At 35.5% G+C, this 18,369-nt stretch overlaps 1 protein-coding gene across 1 annotated transcript; it reads left to right on the top strand.

Annotated features, from left to right (window-relative positions):
• Nucleotides 1-737: 737 nt before the first annotated feature.
• On the top strand, nt 738-1,487 carry LOC124108090 (general transcription factor IIF subunit 2-like). The gene has a single exon (XM_046466447.1). It carries the CDS (start codon nt 738-740, stop codon nt 1,485-1,487), a length of 750 nt encoding a protein of 249 aa, XP_046322403.1.
• The last annotated feature ends 16,882 nt before the right edge of the window (nt 1,488-18,369 follow it).

Here is an 18,369-nt window from a genome sequence, read left to right as displayed (position 1 = left end):
GAGTTCCCACTGAGACTTTTCTTGCCTAATGGCTTCCATCTTGGTTTTAGTTCAGAAACAGTTCAAGAATGGCTCCCTGCATATTCTCCCCACCCCCTTATTTTATTTTAATTAATTTATTTTTTTAGACAGGATCTCTTTAAGTTACCTATGCTGGGCTCAAATTCACAATCCTCCTGTCTCAGCCTCCCAAGTAGCTTTGATCATAGGTGTGTGAACACCACACCTGGATATGTACTACCTATTCTAAAAGACAAAGTCATACAAAGAATTTTAAGTTTCCTGATGTCTCTGTAACAACTGTTTAAAGATTTCTTTCATATAAAGTTATCAAATACATTTTTCTAATAATGCTTTTGAAGTTTACCACCTGAAAATTCTATAATTCACCTTCCCACTCATGCTAAGTATATGAAGAATCACCTTCTGTTGATCAATTATGAAATCAGAGCAGGTTGCCCTCAAGTTCGGCCTTACTAAAAGGATTCTTCTCCTTTGTTCATATGAATGCAGTAATTAAGTATCACAAATATTCATTAAATTTTCTGTCTAAAATTTATTTTTACAGAAATCGAGTGAGGACAGCCTGAGTATCCCGAGTAGTGGGTTCCTGGTATCCTTGCAAGTGAGCCACGCCTTCTCATCTACCTTCCACTGCCATTCTCCTTTGCTTTTACCCTCACTGATAGGCTCTCCAAGTCCCAAGGCCACTGCTCACCTCCACCCACCACAGACCCATGGCTCAGAGAAAGGAACTCGACCTAACCGGCGTCAAGCAGAACACCCGAATGTGGCTAGTCAAGGTTCCTAAATATCTGTCACAGAAATGGGCTAAAGCCCCTGGAAGAGGTGAAGTTGGGAAACTGAGGATTGCCAAGAATCAAGGAAAGACTGAAGTATCATTTACTTTGAATGAGGATCTTGCAAATATTCATGATATTGGTGGAAAACCAGCCTCAGTCAGTGCTCCTAGAGAACATCCGTTTGTCTTGCAAAGTGTTGAAGGACAGATGTTAACAGTATTTTCTGAGAGCCCATCAGGTAAACTCTCATTAGAAGGAAAGGTGGAACAAAGAGTTGAATGCCGACCTGTTGCCAGTGAAAACTACATGAGATTAAAGAGATTGCAAATAGAAGAATCTTCCAAACCTGTAAGGGTATCACAACAACTGGAGAAAGCTGTAACAACAAATTGCAAGCCTGTTGCTGATCATCAATGTAATATTGAATATCAAAGGAAAAAGAAAAATGATGGAAAGCGAGTTAAGGCTGATAAACAATATGTGTTAGACACGCTGTTTTGTGCCTTTGAGAAACATCAGTATTATAATCTTAAGGACTTGGTGGACATCACAAAACAACCCGTGGGATACCTAAAGGACATCTTGAAAGAAATTGGAATTTACAATATGAAAGGGATTCACAAAAACACATGGGAGCTGAAGCCAGAATATAGGCATTATCAAGGAGAAGAAAAGAGCAATTGAGAGGCCATGTAGCCAGGATGCTGAGGGAACAGCTGAAGGTTGATGTTAATCAAAGCTCAGATACCATACTATGTTTACTCCTATGTTAATAGGAGTACAATGACTGCTACTTTAGTTTCTTTTAGTACATTTTTGAAACTGGTAATTCTATAAAGTTTAAGTGTTTTATTAAGAAAAGGACAAATTTACTTATATACTTAACTTGTATTAAACTTGTAAATTCATGATGGGGAAAGGGGTTAGGGATTAAGAGGGCTTTTTATTTTAAGGATTAACTTTTAAAATGTTAAGATTTAAAATGTTAAGATTAAAATGTTAAGGAAACATTTGCTAAATGAAGACTCTGTCCTTGGTGCCTCTCGGAGGAGCTGAGGTAACTCAGGTCCAAAGCGAATGTTATACTAAGGACAAAAAGGTCAATAACAGAAATCACTAAAAAAAATAAACAGCCAAATTTATTTTTCTGAAATTGTTCAAAAATGAAATTGCCTTTTTAAAAAGTGGTCATATTTCATGTTCAAGTATACATTAATAAAAGAATATTTTAGTTTGTAAAAAAAGAAAGAATAGCATAAATGATCATTTGCATGTTGAACATGAGGACATGCACAGAGATTAATAAAATGATGATTAAAAAGGTTCAATACATTATCAATAAAAAGTTTAATACTGATCTCAAGGAGAAAAATTAGAATAGTTCCTCAACATTCACAATGGATATATTCTAAGACCCCCAGTGGGATGCCTCAATTGTATATTGTACCAAACTATACATAGATTATGTTATGTCCTATATATGTATTAAATTTAGTTTGTAAATTAGGTATGGTGAGAGAATAACAATAATGCTAATGATAAAATAGAACAATTTTAGAATTATACTGTAATAAAGTTATGTGAGTATGGTCTTCTTTGTCAAGGTATTTTTTTTCTATTTAAAAATGGAATTTATTTTATGTTTTAGGTTTCACAGCAAAATTAAACAAAAAGTTCAGAGACTCCCAATCACCCTCTCCTCCTCTCACACAGTTTTCCCTGTCTTTAATATCCCCCACTAATTAGTATGGTACAATTAGTATAATTTTGTTTGTTCTTTTTAAATACACATGACCACAGAGTATATTTCAACATATTATACATACAAGGAGTATAACTTATGATTCCATTCTTTTGTTCCACATGATATGGAGTTTCACTGAACCTGTATTTATAAATGAACATAAGAAAGTTATGTCCATTTAATTCTACTGTCTTTCCTATTCCAGTCCCTTCTCTTCCCTTCATTCCACTTTGTCTAATCCAATGAACTTATGTTCTTCCCTCCCCATTTCCTTATTATGTATGAGCATCCACATATCAGAAAGAACATCCAGCCTTTGGTTTTTATGACTGGCATATTTCACATAGCATGATGGTCTCCACTTCCATTCATTTACCTGCAAATGCCAAATTTCATTCTTTATAGCTGAGTACTATTTCATTGTGGATATATACCACATTTTCTTTAACCATTCATCTATTGAAGGGCACCTAGTTTGGTTTCATAACTTAGCTATTGCAAAATGATCTGCTATAAACATTGATGTGGCTGTGTAAATGTAGTATGCTCATTTAAAATCCTCTGGGTATATATTGAAAAGTGGTATAACTGGTCAAATGATGGTTCCATTTCAAGTTTTCTGAGGAATCTCCATATAGCTTTCCAGAGTGGTTGCACCATCAGCAATGTATGAAATGTACCTTTTCTCTCACACCCTCATCAGGATTAATTGCTAATTGTATTATTGATAATTGCCATTCTGACTGGAGTGAGATAGCATCTCAATGTAGTTTAAATTTGCATTTCTCTAATTGCTAAAGATGTTGAATATTTTTACATATATTTGTTAACCATTCATATTTCTTCTTCTGTGAAGTGTATGTTTAGTTCCCTTTTCCACTTATTAATTGGGTTATTTGTTTCATTGTTTTTAAGGTTTTGAATTCCTTGTATACCCTGGAGATAAGACTGTTTTATATTCCACATTTAAGTGATATTATTTGTCTTTCTGCACCTGACTAATTTCATTAACATTCTCTGTTTACCTATGTTGTTAGAAATGACAGAGTTTCTTTATTTTTTCAGGATGTATAGTGTGTTGTTTTTTGCGTGTGCACCATGTTTTCTTCATTCATTCATCCACTGGTGGACACTTGAATTGATTCCATATCTTGTCTCTTCTGATAAGTATGTATGAATTGAAGGCATCTGTTTAGCATGCTGATTCTATTTTTTTCAAAGCAATACCCAGTAGAAGTGTAACAACATTAGAAAATGATTTCTATAAATTAAAATAAATGAAATGAAATAAAAGAATATAATGGAGAAATTGAATTAATAAAAATAAAATAATACTTTTACATTAAAAAAAACCACAAAATGAGCTAAGTGCAGGGATGCATGCCTGTAATCCCAGCATTTCAGGAGACTGAACTCAAGAGTTCAAAGCCAGCCTCAGCAAATGTAAGGTGCTAAGCAACTCAGTGAGACCCTTTCTCTAAATAAAATACAAAAAAAGGACTGGGGATCTGGCTCATTGGTTGAGTTCCCCTGAGTTCAATCCTCAGTACCCCCCTCAAAAAAATAATAATCAATCTGGAAAATATGTAATGTAGGCATCTGGTATAATTGAAAATTCTTTAAAATTGAAGAAAAGGTGAAGAATCTTTGCTTACTGAGCCCAAATCAAAATAAACCCATGGATTTATATAGGTAGAAATAGACGAATGAATAGATAGATAGACATAGGCAGAGTTTGATAGAGAACATGTGATTTTTTTCTACGTAGAGCTATTGAGATATAATTCCTAGCTCTGTTCACTTAGAGAATCTAGAGTCAGTAACGCTGCAGTAGCAATGAGAACAACTAGAACCAAAATGGTAACTTCCAAATATAATTCTTCATGAAAAGTCTGGGAAGACAATGTTCCATGACAGAAAGAATGTGCTTAAGGAATGATGAGGCCATGTCCAAAGGACCCATTACTGGGACAGGAGTCAATGTGAAGCATCCTTCAGTTCAAAATAAGAAGAATGAAATATAACTCAAAGAATAAAATAAGAAATCAATAATCCACCACAATGTAAACAGCAAACAAGTGCACAAGTAAACAAAAATAATGAGGAAAAAAATCTCTTTTTCACAGTAAAATGGCAATTAATGCAGAGACATGGTGGAATTAGAAAAACATAATTTCATATTCACCACAAAAATATTTTCTCTTATCCAATAGTAGTGGTACAAGCCTGTAATTCCAGTGTCTATGGAGGATTGCAAATTCAAAGCCAGCCTCAGCAACTTATCGAGGGGCCTGTCTCAAAAAAAAAAAAAAAAAAAAAAGAAAAGAAAAAAGAAAGAAGGAAAGAAAAAGAAAAAAGAAAGGGCCAGGAATGTGGCTCAGTAAGCACCTATGGGTTCAATATATATATGGGTGCTTAACCACTTATACACACACACACACACACACCTTTTCTCATAAAGGGCAAAAATACTAAATTTATAAAGAAGAAAATTCACAAACATCATCAAAATCATACAATTGAGTTTATCATGGTAAGTAAAAGGACCAATATTTATCAAGTGCATGCTGATATGATAAATCGTAAACTACACAGTCCCTGTTCTAATATATTGCTGCCAAAACCACATAAACTGTATCTGATCATGAGGAAATATTAGACAATTCCCAAATAAATATCCTGCACTGTTCACTAATGTCAAAGAAAAATTGTGAAACCATTTTAGATTTATGAACACTTAAAGAAATGTGAAAATTAAATGCATGTTGTGATCCCAGCTCTTAATATTTTATTCTTTGATCTTTTAATGTTGTGAAAGATCTATGAGATACTCTTACATGTGAAGTCTTTTGCTTGTATCACTTCCTCAGGATCTTGTCATCATTTTTGTTCCACTTTTCTCAATATTGTCACTAAGTTCACCTTCACTGAGAATCTGAGGCCCAGCATCCACTATTTCTTTTATAAGTACATTGGAATCTCACTTGTAGTGTTACCACATTTTCAATTGTTGCTTTATCTTTATATTTGCTGTCTAATTCCCTCACATGATGATTTTATTTTTACAAAATATTAAATGAGTTTTTCATTGAAAGACAAAGTAGCAGCACAGCTACAAACTTAGTTGTCTGTGCATGAATCTAATAACATGCAAAGTGACTCATCACCAATAGAATTTCAAAGAAAATATGTAAACAGTCACTGATAGCAATCGCCTGTTATTTATCTATTGAATTGTGAACTGAAGATCCAGCAGCAAAGTTTATAGCATATGCCTTTGTGCATAGCTGAAAATTGAACTGTTGATTGGGAAATGGGTTTTATAAAATAAAACATGGTAACTGAAATTCAAACATAGTAGAATCTTTCAAAGTGAGGAATGTCTGTATTAAACACATAAGTCAAATTTTATAATTGTTCCCCAAATTAGTTGCTGCTCTCCAGAAAATAAACCCCTTCCAGTCATTTCGTACTAATGGGGTGCCTCCTTTATGTGAATTTTGGTGGGAAACCAGTTCCTCCATCCTCCTTTAGAAGCTAAATGTGACCACACAGTAAATCCTTCACCTGATATTCCAGTAATTGAGGCATAAAATAAGTGAAGCAGCTTGGCCACACAGAAGCTGCAGAACAAGATTTGTTAGTAGAGGAAATAAAGCCCCTAAGACAAATGCTTTCACTTTTTCAATAGTTTCTATTTTTATCCAGTGTTTATGAAGAAAATGGATGTAGGGTAGGCCTAAGATGACTAATATTAGGCTCACTTACCATGCTTCTGAGTGGCTATGCAAAAACATACAGTAACACAGGTTATGAGCCCTGTGATTCAGGATGTATATTCAAGGTCATAAACATTAGCAAGTGCCAACTTATGTAAATGTTGGCAATGTGCCTTCTTTGTCCAGCCTGCTTATAGAAAAGGCCTACAGAAGGACTCCGGGGGCAGAAAGCTAGAGACTGTTGCCACCCCCAAATAAAGCATATCTACCATTCCAACTTTGCCTCACATCTTCTTCCACATGCCAGAATCCCATATCTGTTTTCCAGGATCTGAGCCCCCGCAATGCAATGAATCAATGTAAATAAAGCACAAGTGCTATATATTCAATAAAGTCAAAAGCATCTAGTATATAATAACTACTTAGTAAAAGTATGTACTGTTGTTACCTGTAGGAGTCAACATTGGGTTCATGTTCCACGGAGTCAAAAAATGAACACCATGAATGCTGATTGCTGATGATATAAGCAATGAGCAGGAATTTTATTAAAAAGGAAAGCTCGAGGCCTGGGGATATAGCTCAGTTGGTAGAGTGCTTGCCTCACATGCACAAGGCCCCAGGTTCAGTTCCCAGCAAAACACACACACACACACACACACACTCAAAGGAAAAAAAAAAAAGGAAAGTGAGAGAAAGATTCAGAATTGCCAGCACAGCACACCAGGGAAGGAGAGGGCAAGAGTGGCATGTAAGTCTTAGAGGGCTCCTCCTTTTAAAGGCACATAAGGAAAAGTTGATAAGCTTCTCTTGATTGGTTTTTGGTATTTGAATTGTCCCTGGTGGGCAGAGGCCAAATAATGGATTATGCAGTTGCTTTGGGCAAGATGGAGACTTACACCCTTTCTGTGAAACAGAAACTGTTGGGACCTGTTAAAAATGCTGTCCTTGGGCTTGCCCTCCTGTCAACCTTTACTGCCCTTTCCTATTCTACAGTGCCTATCTTTTGTATCTCTGTCATGAGGGGGCAAAATTGCAACGTATGCAGTCGAGGGGAGAAATAAAGAATGTCCACGCGCTTCTGCTCCTTTCAATGCTTTATTCACTCAAATTACTCAATACAGTTTCACTCTATAGGTTCTTAATCAAGAAAATGACAATTCTTAATGCTTGGCACTGCAATAGACATAATCAATTCATAGCAAACAATTATAGATTAATTAATTCACAGCAAACAATTCTAGATTAATTCTAAGCACTGCAAAACACACTTAATCATGATAGACTAATGGCAGACATTCCCTCTGCATGCTAAGTTCAAAGGTCTTAAGTCTTAGGCTTTGAGTCCAGCAGATGCACACTCACTCAGACCACGGTGATCAGGTCTGGAACCAAGGCAGGCTTTTCCTGGTGTGGTGTAGAAGACAGGTTGAGGAGGGGTGTTAGGGCGGAGTTGCAGCTCTCACCAAGGTCCAGACAAGGCAGTAGAGTTTGAGAGGAGTGAGGATCATGCAGAGAGGCTCAGGAATGATGACAAGTGATGGATGTCAGGTCCTCATCAGGCTCTCTAGCTCCAGTGCATCATTGTTTCCTCTGGCTGAATCCCTGCTTACTTGCTCTATCATTTATACTAAATTTTGGGGCTTTGACCCCCCCCCCCCTTTCAATCCTTATCAGCTACCACGGGATTTCTCAGTGACATCATTTACCCTGAGGCCAGAAACATCTGGTATGGTGGTCTTCACCCTGATCCTCTTGCCTTTCCCTTTTATCAGATGAGAACAGCCTGCCAGGGGCTTCACTCTCTTTTATCAGGGTGAGGGGAAGTGACTTGTTTGAGGCCATACTGGAGGGATCTGTGGATGTGCCCGGTGAAACTGCAGGTCTTTTAAAATGAAGTTTTTAAAATGGAGTTGATAAGGCTCAGGCCTAAGGCCATCCTAACAATCTCATTGTTATTAATATTAAGTATTGGTATCAGATCAATATTGGCATCAGATTCACCATTTTCAGTCAGGAGCCATTTTATCTAGAGCTCGAAAGTTTCAATTCTGAGGAAATGCTGCTTAACTACTCCTAAGAACATGTGCCTGCTAAATGATCAATCCCACCCCAGTTTATGACGCAACTCCTAAGCAGCTTATGCAATTCCTCTTGTGGGCTATAAAGCTGCTCTGTGAGTGCAAACATATTGCTGCTCTCCTCCGGGGGACAGCCCTGTTGGTTTCTTCTAATGCCAATAAAACTCTTGTGTGAGATTCGGGTATGTGGTGTGGTCTTTGAACTCTGTGTGGACTCTGTGAGTGTTCTTTCATTAAGTGTACATATAATTTTAAAAATCAACAACTCACATTGAAGGATGGGTTTGGCTCTGAGGAAGCACTTTTCCCCACCAACTCAAAGATCTATACCAAATCTCCCATGTTTTCCTGATTCTCCTAATTTTCCTCCCTTTTCTTTCCCATGAACAATCACCATTTAGGAGATCTTTTCACAGTATATACAAAAACCTCCTACTTCATATAACTTCCCCAGAAGGATACAGTAAAATTCTGGGTTATAGGTATAACATAGTTCCTAGTAAGTAGAATGACTATTAGTTTTAAATTACTGATAGACTCTATCCAAGGGCAAAACTGCCATCAACAATTCAGACTCTTACTTGGTTCTTGAGAGAAGATAATGAGCAATGAAAACACATCCCTGGCAAAAAATAAATAAATAAAACATCCCAGGACTTCCACTAGGTTGTGATTTTGCCTAAGGCCAGCTTTTTCCCCATGCTGTTCTAGATAAATTAGGAAATAGTTTCCTGTTTAGTCCCTTACTTTGGGATCCATTGAAAACACTAAGGCAAATATTATGTAACAGTTCAGTTAACTTGTTCACAGATGTAATGCTTCCCCACAGTTATTTTTATTAAATATTTTTCTATGCAAGTCAAGACTGTGAAATGTTAAAAACCAACCTTAAAACAAAAGAGTGACTTCTAATTTTTATTTTTATTTTGATTTCCTTTCTGTCTCTAGTTTGTATTGTTGGATTTAGGTTGATTAAATGTCCTCTCAGTTCAAAACTCCTACAAGTTTGTCTGACAGTTTATGTTCACTTACATGCCAAAGAATAATAATAGTAATAACAAAATTAATGAGAAAGTCCATGACTAACTGCAGAGTTGCTTACAGAAAACAGTGTACTCAAGGAATTCCACTTAAGGTTATATATTTTTTAATAAATATATAAATTTATGCCCCTTAAATGTTCTTCCAAACTGAAAATATTTTCTTTTTTTAAGTATTTTTTAGTTGTTGATGAATATCTATTTATTGATTGACTGACTGATTGATTTGTATGTGGTGCTAAGAATTGAACCCAGTACCTCATACATGCTAGGCAAGTGCTCTACCACTAAGCCACAACCCCAGCCCCTGAAAATATCTTAATTCTACCCTAAACCTAAATTAAAACTCTAAGGTGGTTATTCTAGTATCATAACATAAAACATTTATACCTCATTAGGATACATAATCACAGAGAAATTTACACTTTTACTGATACACCAGCTTTCATAATTTAATTTAGAAATATTATTTATGTTTTAGGTCTTCTAGAAAATCTGATGAAAACATGAACCTTGATGCTCAGAGCACAGCATGTAATTTCAAAAATTACCATGTTTCAAGTGATATGGAGTCAAGTGGAGGGACTTGGTAGTAGGAAGACAAGCAATTTTGAATAAAAATATGTCATTTACTGTTATTGGGCATACATTATGTGATGCAAATAACCAAAACTTCCTCAAATACCAAAGTTCAAGAAACTTTTTCCTAAATGTCAACTTTCAGGTAAATAGAATTAAATATCAGATTCTATGGGAAATGGAGGTTAATGAATTGTCTGATCTTGGAATAAAAATAAATGCTATTTGAAAAAAATATTTGAGAATTGTTTCAACAACATATCAGTGGAGAGCCAGGATGTCAGTGATTAGTGAAGTTATTTGTGTTATGCATACTTATACATGATATTGACATAGACAATTTTCTCCCTACTCTACTCCTTCAAGCTAAAGCAAGAAACATAAAATCCATCTCATAATTAAATTTCCCTTTTATTCTTCTTCTGAAACAGGAATTCATCCATAATACAAATGGTAGGGTATAGATATATAAGAATCTTAATTATTCATTTTTATTAAAATTATTCAAATTCTTTGGTTGTAATTTGAAATTTCTCATACTGTTGTCCAATCTTCTACCAAATATTTAAATATTCAAATCAATACAACTCTAATAAATTTTACATTTACAATAAAACTGGTATACTTTAATGTTTTGAGAGACATAATATTAAATGATATTTTGCATTTACTTGGAAGGATTTGGACGTTAAACTTGTCAGGAATCATTGTATAATTTGTATATCTCTAATAACTGGCATCCTTCAATACTCTTTCAATATTATTTAAAATACATGAAACTTATTTTTATGATGTTCAGATTCTGGGGCAAAATTAGGAAGAATTGGTACATTTCAAATTTAAGATTCCTTGAGTCTCTGTTATATGTATGAAAATAACAGTTGGTAGTGTAAGTTTTGTTTTGTTTAGTTTTTTTTTTTTTTTTAAGGAATAAGAAGTTTTATTGATTTGATAGCAAAGAAGAAACATAAGAAACTCCTGTCCCAGAGGCTGTGATTTTACCCATAAGCAGGAACAGTAAGCTTTTAAAGAGGTGATTCAAAAGATACATTCCATGTGTTGTAATTCACTCGTTATTTGGAAAATAGTCATTTATGAGATCTTCTGGTATCATTAACACAAGTTTTTATAGTACTTAAATATTATTTTTCATTTGTAACATAAAGTGAAGCATTTTATAAGTGAAAATTCAACAAACAACATATTTATATTTAAAAAGGAGTTATTTGTAACACTTAAATTCTTCAGTTTTTGTGATGATAGATTACATTCTATATATATGCTATGACAGAATTAAACAAAAGGTTCACTTTCATATAATTTCAAATGCATTAGATCTTTGAACATGCATTTTTATCTATTTTAGGAAATATTTAATTATGATACCCAATGTTTTCCTATTTGGAATTTTTAACAAGATAATCAGGTAAAATTTGAATTACTTGTAAAAATTTGGAAAATGCCATGTTTCCATATTTATAGATGTGTTGGTGAAATAATTTTACACTCCAACTAATGTATTGTGTATAATAGTGCTAATGAGGCCTTCTGGTTACTATAGCAAATTGAGCTGAATCAGAAAGACTGGACCTCTTATTTTTTATTTGTTCATATTAGTTATACATGATAGTAAAATATATTTTGATCAAGTATACATATGAAGTATAACTTTTAATTCTTTAAAATAATTATATTGGTCCTGTAATCATAATAGTAATTTCCAATTTATTCTACTATATGGTTCTATTCCCATTTCCCTTACCTTCCTTTTCATTGCCCTTTTTCTAATCCAATGTATTTCTATTCTTCCCTAACCGCCCCCCCCCACCCCCCGCCATTGTGAATAGCATCTGAATGTCAGAAAAACCATTCACCTTTAGTGTTTTTTGATTGGCTTATTTCATTTAGCATGATATTCTCCAATTCCATTTACTGGCAAAAGTTATAATTGCATTCTTCTTTAAGGAAGAGTAAGATTCCATTGTGTATATATACCATATTTTCTTTGTCCATTCATTTGTTGAAGGGCATCTAGGTTGGTTTCATTGTTTTGCTATTGTGAATTGAGCTGCTATAAAATTTGATGTGGAGGCCTGGCCCAGATCCACCCACACCAGCCTGTGAAGGATCCAGGCTTACAGTAGGCCCAGGTTCACCCTGTCACCTGCAGACACCACCCAGAGACCAGCCTTACACACAGGGCTGTCTCTTTTGACCACCAGACTACCACAGGAGGTCAGGCCAGGCCCAGATCTGCCCACACCAAGTTGTGCAAAACCCAGGTTCAGGGTAGGTCTGAGTTTGTCCCCCCCAAACCTGGGAGCCAAAACCTAACCCACTTCCATCATGGGACATGGCAGTCATCACCATAGTCTTTCCCACACATTAGCCCCTACCTTTTTGACAACAGACAGGGCCTAGAAGCAGCTGCATCTCAGAGCAAACATCCCAAAGGGAGTGTAAGGCTCACAGTTTGAGCCCAATCTCTGTAAAACATGGCATCCATCTTGGGGCACCTCCACTATTATTTTAAGTTATCTTGGCTATTGCCACCAACACATTTAGTTGCAGTAGAATATATTCAGGGACACTAGCAGGGTCTGAAAGCCTAACATCAAGGTGAGGTACAGACAATTGAATAAGTACTACAAGAATATAGGGTAGAAACTGTAATATCTCAAGAAAGAAAGACACATAGACAACATGAAAAACCAAGGGAGGAAAGTGCCCCAACAAACCAGGAAACTACAATAAGAGAACCCACGGACAGTGAAGTTGATCAAGTGTCAGAGAAGGAGTTCAGAAAGTTCATAATTAAAATGATCTGTGAATTTAAGAATGACCTAAATGAGCAAATACAAGCAAAAATTGATCACTCCAACAAAGAGATAAGAGAGCAAATACAGGCACCACAAGAATACTCTGAAAAAAAAAAAAGTCAGAAATCCTTGAAATGAAGGATACAATAAATCAAATTAAAAAACTCAATAGAAAGCATAACCAACACACTAGATCATTTAAAAGAAAGAATATCAGATAATGAAGACAAAGTATACAATCTGGAAAATAAAGTTAATTACACAGTGAAAATAGCAAGAAACCATTAACAGAACAAAGACCAAATCTAAGAATTATTGGGATAAAGAAGGCACAGATTTTCAAACCAAAGGAATGGATATTCTCTTCAATGAGATAATATCAGAAAATTTTGCAAGCATGAAGAATGAATTTGAAAACCAAATACATGATGCTTACAGACACCAAGTGTACAAAATTAAAACAGACCTACACCAAGGCACATTATATTGAAAATACCTAGCATACAGAATAGGATAGAATCTTAAAAGCCACAAGAAAAAGGGATCAAATCACATATAGGGAGAGACCAATTCATATCTCAGCAGATTTTTCATTTCAGACCCTCAAAGCCAGGCAATACAGGAACAACATATACCAAGCTCTGAAAGAAAATGGATGCCAACTAAAAATCTATATCCAGAAAAATTAAGCTTATATTTAATGATGAAATGAAAACCTTTGATGATAAACAAAAGCTAAAAGAATTTACAACTAGAAAGCCTGCACTACAGAACATCCTCAGTAAAATATTTTACAAAGAGGAAATTAAAAACAATGATAAAAATCAGCAGAAGGAAGTATTAAACTAAAGGAAAATCTAATCAGAGAGGAACCAAGTCATGTTTAAATATCAAAAATAAACAAAAATGGCAGGAAATACAAATCATGTCTCAATAATAACCCTGAATGTTAATGGCCTAAAATCATCAATCAAAAGACATAGACTAGCAGATTAGATTGAGAAAAAAAAAAAAGACCCAACAATATCCTGCCTCCAAGAGACTCACCTCATAGGAAAAGACATCCACAGACTGAAGCAGAAGGGTTGGGAAAAATCATACCATTCACATGGGCTGCAAATGCAATGAGGGGTTTCCATCCTAATATCAAATAAAGCTAAAATTCAAGCTAAAATAAATCAAAAAGGATAAAGAAGGACACTATGTACTGCTCATGGGAATCATATACATCAACAAGATATAACATTATAAATATATATGCACCAAACAATGGAGCATCTACTTCATTAAACACACTCTTCTCAAATTCAAGAGTCCAATATACCACAATACAATAATTTTGGGTGACTTTAACACACCTCATTCAGCCACTTGATAGATCTTCCAAACAAAAGCTGAACAAAGAAATTATAGAACTCAATAACACAATCAATAACTTAGACTGAACTGACATACATAAAATATTTCATCCTTCAATTAGACAATACACTTTCCTCTTAGCAGCACATGGATCCTTGTCTAAAATAGGCATATACTATGCCACAAAGCAACTCTTAGCAAATATTAAAAAGTAGAGATTCTACCCTGCATTCTATCAGATAATAATGGAATGAAATTAGAAATCAATGATAAAATAAAAAATAAAAACTACTCAAACACTTGGAGACTAAATAACATGCTACTGAATGAGCAAAGGGTTGCAGAAGACATTAAGGAGGAGGTTAAAAAAATTTAAAGGTAAATGAGAAGACAGATACAACATATTGAAATCTCTGGGACACTATGAATGCAGTACTAAGAGGAAAGTTCATTGCATGGAGTTTATTTCTTAAAAGAAGAAAAAGTCAACAAATAATTGACTTAACATTACATCTCAAAGCCCTAGAAAAAAAAAGAAGAACAAATCTGAAGCAAAAGCAATAGAAGGCAGAAAATAATTAAAATCAGAGCTGAAATCAGTGAAATTGAAATAAAAGGAATAATTCAAAAAATTGACAGAACAAACAGCTGGGTATTTGAAAAAATAAATAAAATTGACAAACCCTTAGCTATGTTAATGAAGAGAAGGAGACAGAAAGCTCAAATAACTAACATATAGGATAAAAAGGAAATATCAGGACAAACACTAGAGAAATACAGACGAAAATTAGAAATTATTTTGAAAAATTGTACTCCAACAAAATAGACATTATTTTGAAAACTTGTACTCCAACAAAATAGACAAACACTAGAGAAATACAGACGAAAATTAGAAATTATTTTGAAAACTTGTACTCCAACAAAATAGACATTATTGAAGGCATTGACAAATTTCTAGAGTCATATGATTTGCCCAAATTGAATCAGGATGATACACACAATTTAAACAATCAATTTCAAGCAACAAAATCAGAAGTCTATGAAACAAGAACAGCCCAGGACAGCATGAATACGAAGCCAAGCTTTATAAGACCATTAAAAAAGGACTAATAGCAGTACTCTTCAATTTATTTCAGGAAATAGAAAAAGAAGGAACAATTCCAAACTCATTCTATGAGGCCAATATTAGTACCCTGTTTCTAAAACCAGTCAAAGACATATCAAAAAGAGAAAACTGCAGACCAATATCTCTAATGAACATAGATGCAAAAATTCTCAATAAAATTCTGGCAAATCAAATACAGAAATATATCAAAAAGATAATACACCACGATCAAGTAGGGTTCATTCCAGGGATGCAAGGTTGGTTCAACATATGGAAATCAATATATGTAAAGATAAGACTCATACGATCATCTCAACAGACACAGAAAAAGCATTTGACAAAATACAGCACCTCTTTATGTTCAAAACACTAGAAAAACTTGGGATTACAGAAACATATCTCAACATCATAGAGGCTCTCTATGCTAAGCTCCAAGCCAACATCATTCTAAATGGAGAAAAATTGAAGGCATTCCCTCTAAGAACTGGAACAAGACAGGGATGCCCTCTTTCACAATTTCTATTTAACATAGTTCCTGAAACATTGGCCAGAGCAATTAGACAGATGAAAGAAATTAAAGGGAAACACATAGAAAAAGAAAAACTCAAATTAGCATTATTTGCTCATGATATGATTCTATACCTAGAAGATGCAAAAAGTTCCACCAGAAAACTTCTAGAATTAGTAAATAAATTCAGTAATGTAGCAAGATATAAAATCAACACCCATTAATCAAGTGCATTTCTGTGTAACAGTGACAAATCCTTAGAAAGGAAAACAAATAAAGGAACCCCATTTACAACAGCCTCAAAAAAATAAATAAATAAAAACTTCAGAATCAACAAAAGAGGTGAAAGGTCTATGTAATGAAAACTACAGAGCCCTAAAGAAAGAAATCATAGAAGACCTTAGAAAATGGAAAGATCTACTTTGCTCTTGGATAGGCAGAATTAATATTATCAAAATGACCATACTCCAAAAGTGCTATACATATTTAATGAAATTCTGATCAAAATCCCATAGATATTCCTTATAGAATTAGAAAAGGCAATCATGAAAAGTCATTTGGAAAAATAAGAAACACAGAATAGCTAAAGCAATCCTTAGCAGGAAGAGTGAAGCAGGTGGCATCACTATACCAGACTTTAAACTATACTATAATGCAATAGTAACAAAAACAGCATTGTATTGGCACCAAAACAGACTGGTAGACCAATGGTATAGAATAGAGGACACAGAAACTAACCCACAAAACTACAATTATCTCATATTAGACAAAGGTGCTAAGAACATGCATTGGAGAAAAGGTAGCTTCTTCAACCAATGGTGCTGTGAAAACTGGAAATCTATAAGAAATAAAATGAAATTAAACCCCTGTCTCTCACCATGCACAAAACTCAACTCAAAATGGATCAAGGACTTAGGAATACAACTAGAGACCTTGCATCTAATAGAAGAAAAAGTAGGCCCTAATCTCCACCATGTAGGATTAGGCCCCAACTTCCTTATTAAGACTCCTATAGCACAAGAATTAAGATCAAGAATGAATAAATGGAATGGATTCAAACTAAAAAGTTTCTTCTCAGCCAAAGGAACAATCTGTGAGGTGAATAGAGAGCCTGCATCTTGGGAGCAAATTTTTACCTTTCACACATCAGATAGAGACTATTCTCTAGAGTATATAAAGAACTCAAAAATCTGAACACACACACACAGAAAAAAGTAACCCAATCAAAAACATGAGTTAAGGACCTGAACAGACACTTCTCAGAAGATGATAGATGATATAACATCAATCACAAATATTTGAAAAAATGCTCATCATCAGTAGCAATTCGAGAAATGCAAATCAAAACTACTCTAAAATATCATCTCACTCCAGTCAGAATGGTAGCTATTGTGCATAAAAAGAACAATAAATGTTGGTGAGGATGTGGGAAAAAATTACACTCATACACTGCTGGTGGGACTGCAAATTGGTGCAGCCAATATGGAAAGCAGCATGGTGATTCCTTGGAAAATTGGAAATAAAACCCACTATTTGACCAGCTATCCCTCTCCTCGGACTATAACCAAAGGACTTAAACACAGCATACTACAGGAACACAGCCAAATCAATGTTTGTAGCAGCACAATTCACAATACTAAACTGTAGAACCAATCTAGATGCCCTTCAGTAGATGAAAGGATAAAAAATGTGGCATATATACACAATGGAATATTACTCAATAATAACAGAGAATAAAATCATGGCATTTTTAGGTAAATGGATGGAGTTAGATAAAATAATTCTAGGAGGATTCAACATGGCGGTGGGCGGAGAGGCAGTGCTTTCAATACCCCCTCAGTGATGGGGTCAGAAAGACGCATAGATAACACTTAAATTCTACTTGCGGAGAATCTCCTAGCAAAATTCCACTGAAGAGAGACCGGCCGGGAGTTACTAGGATTTTTGGAAGTAACAGTTTGCCTCAGACGAGTGAATCCCCGCCACGAGATGCAGAGGTACAGATCTGCCAGCCACTGTCCGCATGCCGCAGCGCGGCTGCCCGCCTGCGCGCAGCCACCATTACTGGGTGGCTAGACTCTAAGACACAGCTTGGCAGGAAGAGGTCTTCAGCCAAACCTTCATGAAATAGCGAGCCGGGAGCTGAGGCTAACCGGGGATGAACCAGTCCCTCCCTTTGGACACTCTGGCAAGGAGCCTGGGGCCCGCCATAGCAGAGAGGTGACATCATCGGAGCTCCGCCGATGGAATTCATTCCCAGCGGAATCCACTTTAGCAGGTGTGTGACTCCCACCACAGCCAGATACAAGCAACCAGGAAACCTCAGGGATCTCTCTGGGGGCGGTTATTTAGGGAAGCAGAGGGGATTCCCGGCCCCCAATCCCCCATATCACCAGCGGCGACTCCCAAGGTTTTAGCTGCCAGTTTACCACAGCACTGGGACTTAAATGGGATGTGCGGTGGGGCTGCAAGTGTAACTAGATCTCTGGGGAACCGCTTCTGGTGAACAGGACCTGGCTGGCTGGCTGACAGGAGGAAGGGGGGGAAGGGCCGGAGAAGTGAAACTGCTCTGGACTGACAAGTCTGAGAGTCTTCCAGGATCCGCCTTACAGGGA

The sequence above is a fragment of the Marmota monax genome, unplaced genomic scaffold (genome assembly GCF_021218885.2).
Source record: "Marmota monax isolate L192 unplaced genomic scaffold, Marmota_monax_Labrador192_F-V1.1 WCK01_AAM20220418_F8-fsc00049, whole genome shotgun sequence".
NCBI classification, from domain to species: Eukaryota; Metazoa; Chordata; class Mammalia; order Rodentia; family Sciuridae; genus Marmota; species Marmota monax.
This window is presented reverse-complemented; position numbering and strand designations above follow the sequence as displayed.

What these genes read in the sequence shown, in the direction of transcription:
- LOC124108090 (XM_046466447.1), top strand. Translation starts at nt 738, where the DNA reads ATGGCTCAGAGAAAGGAACTCGACCTAACCGGCGTCAAGCAGAACACC.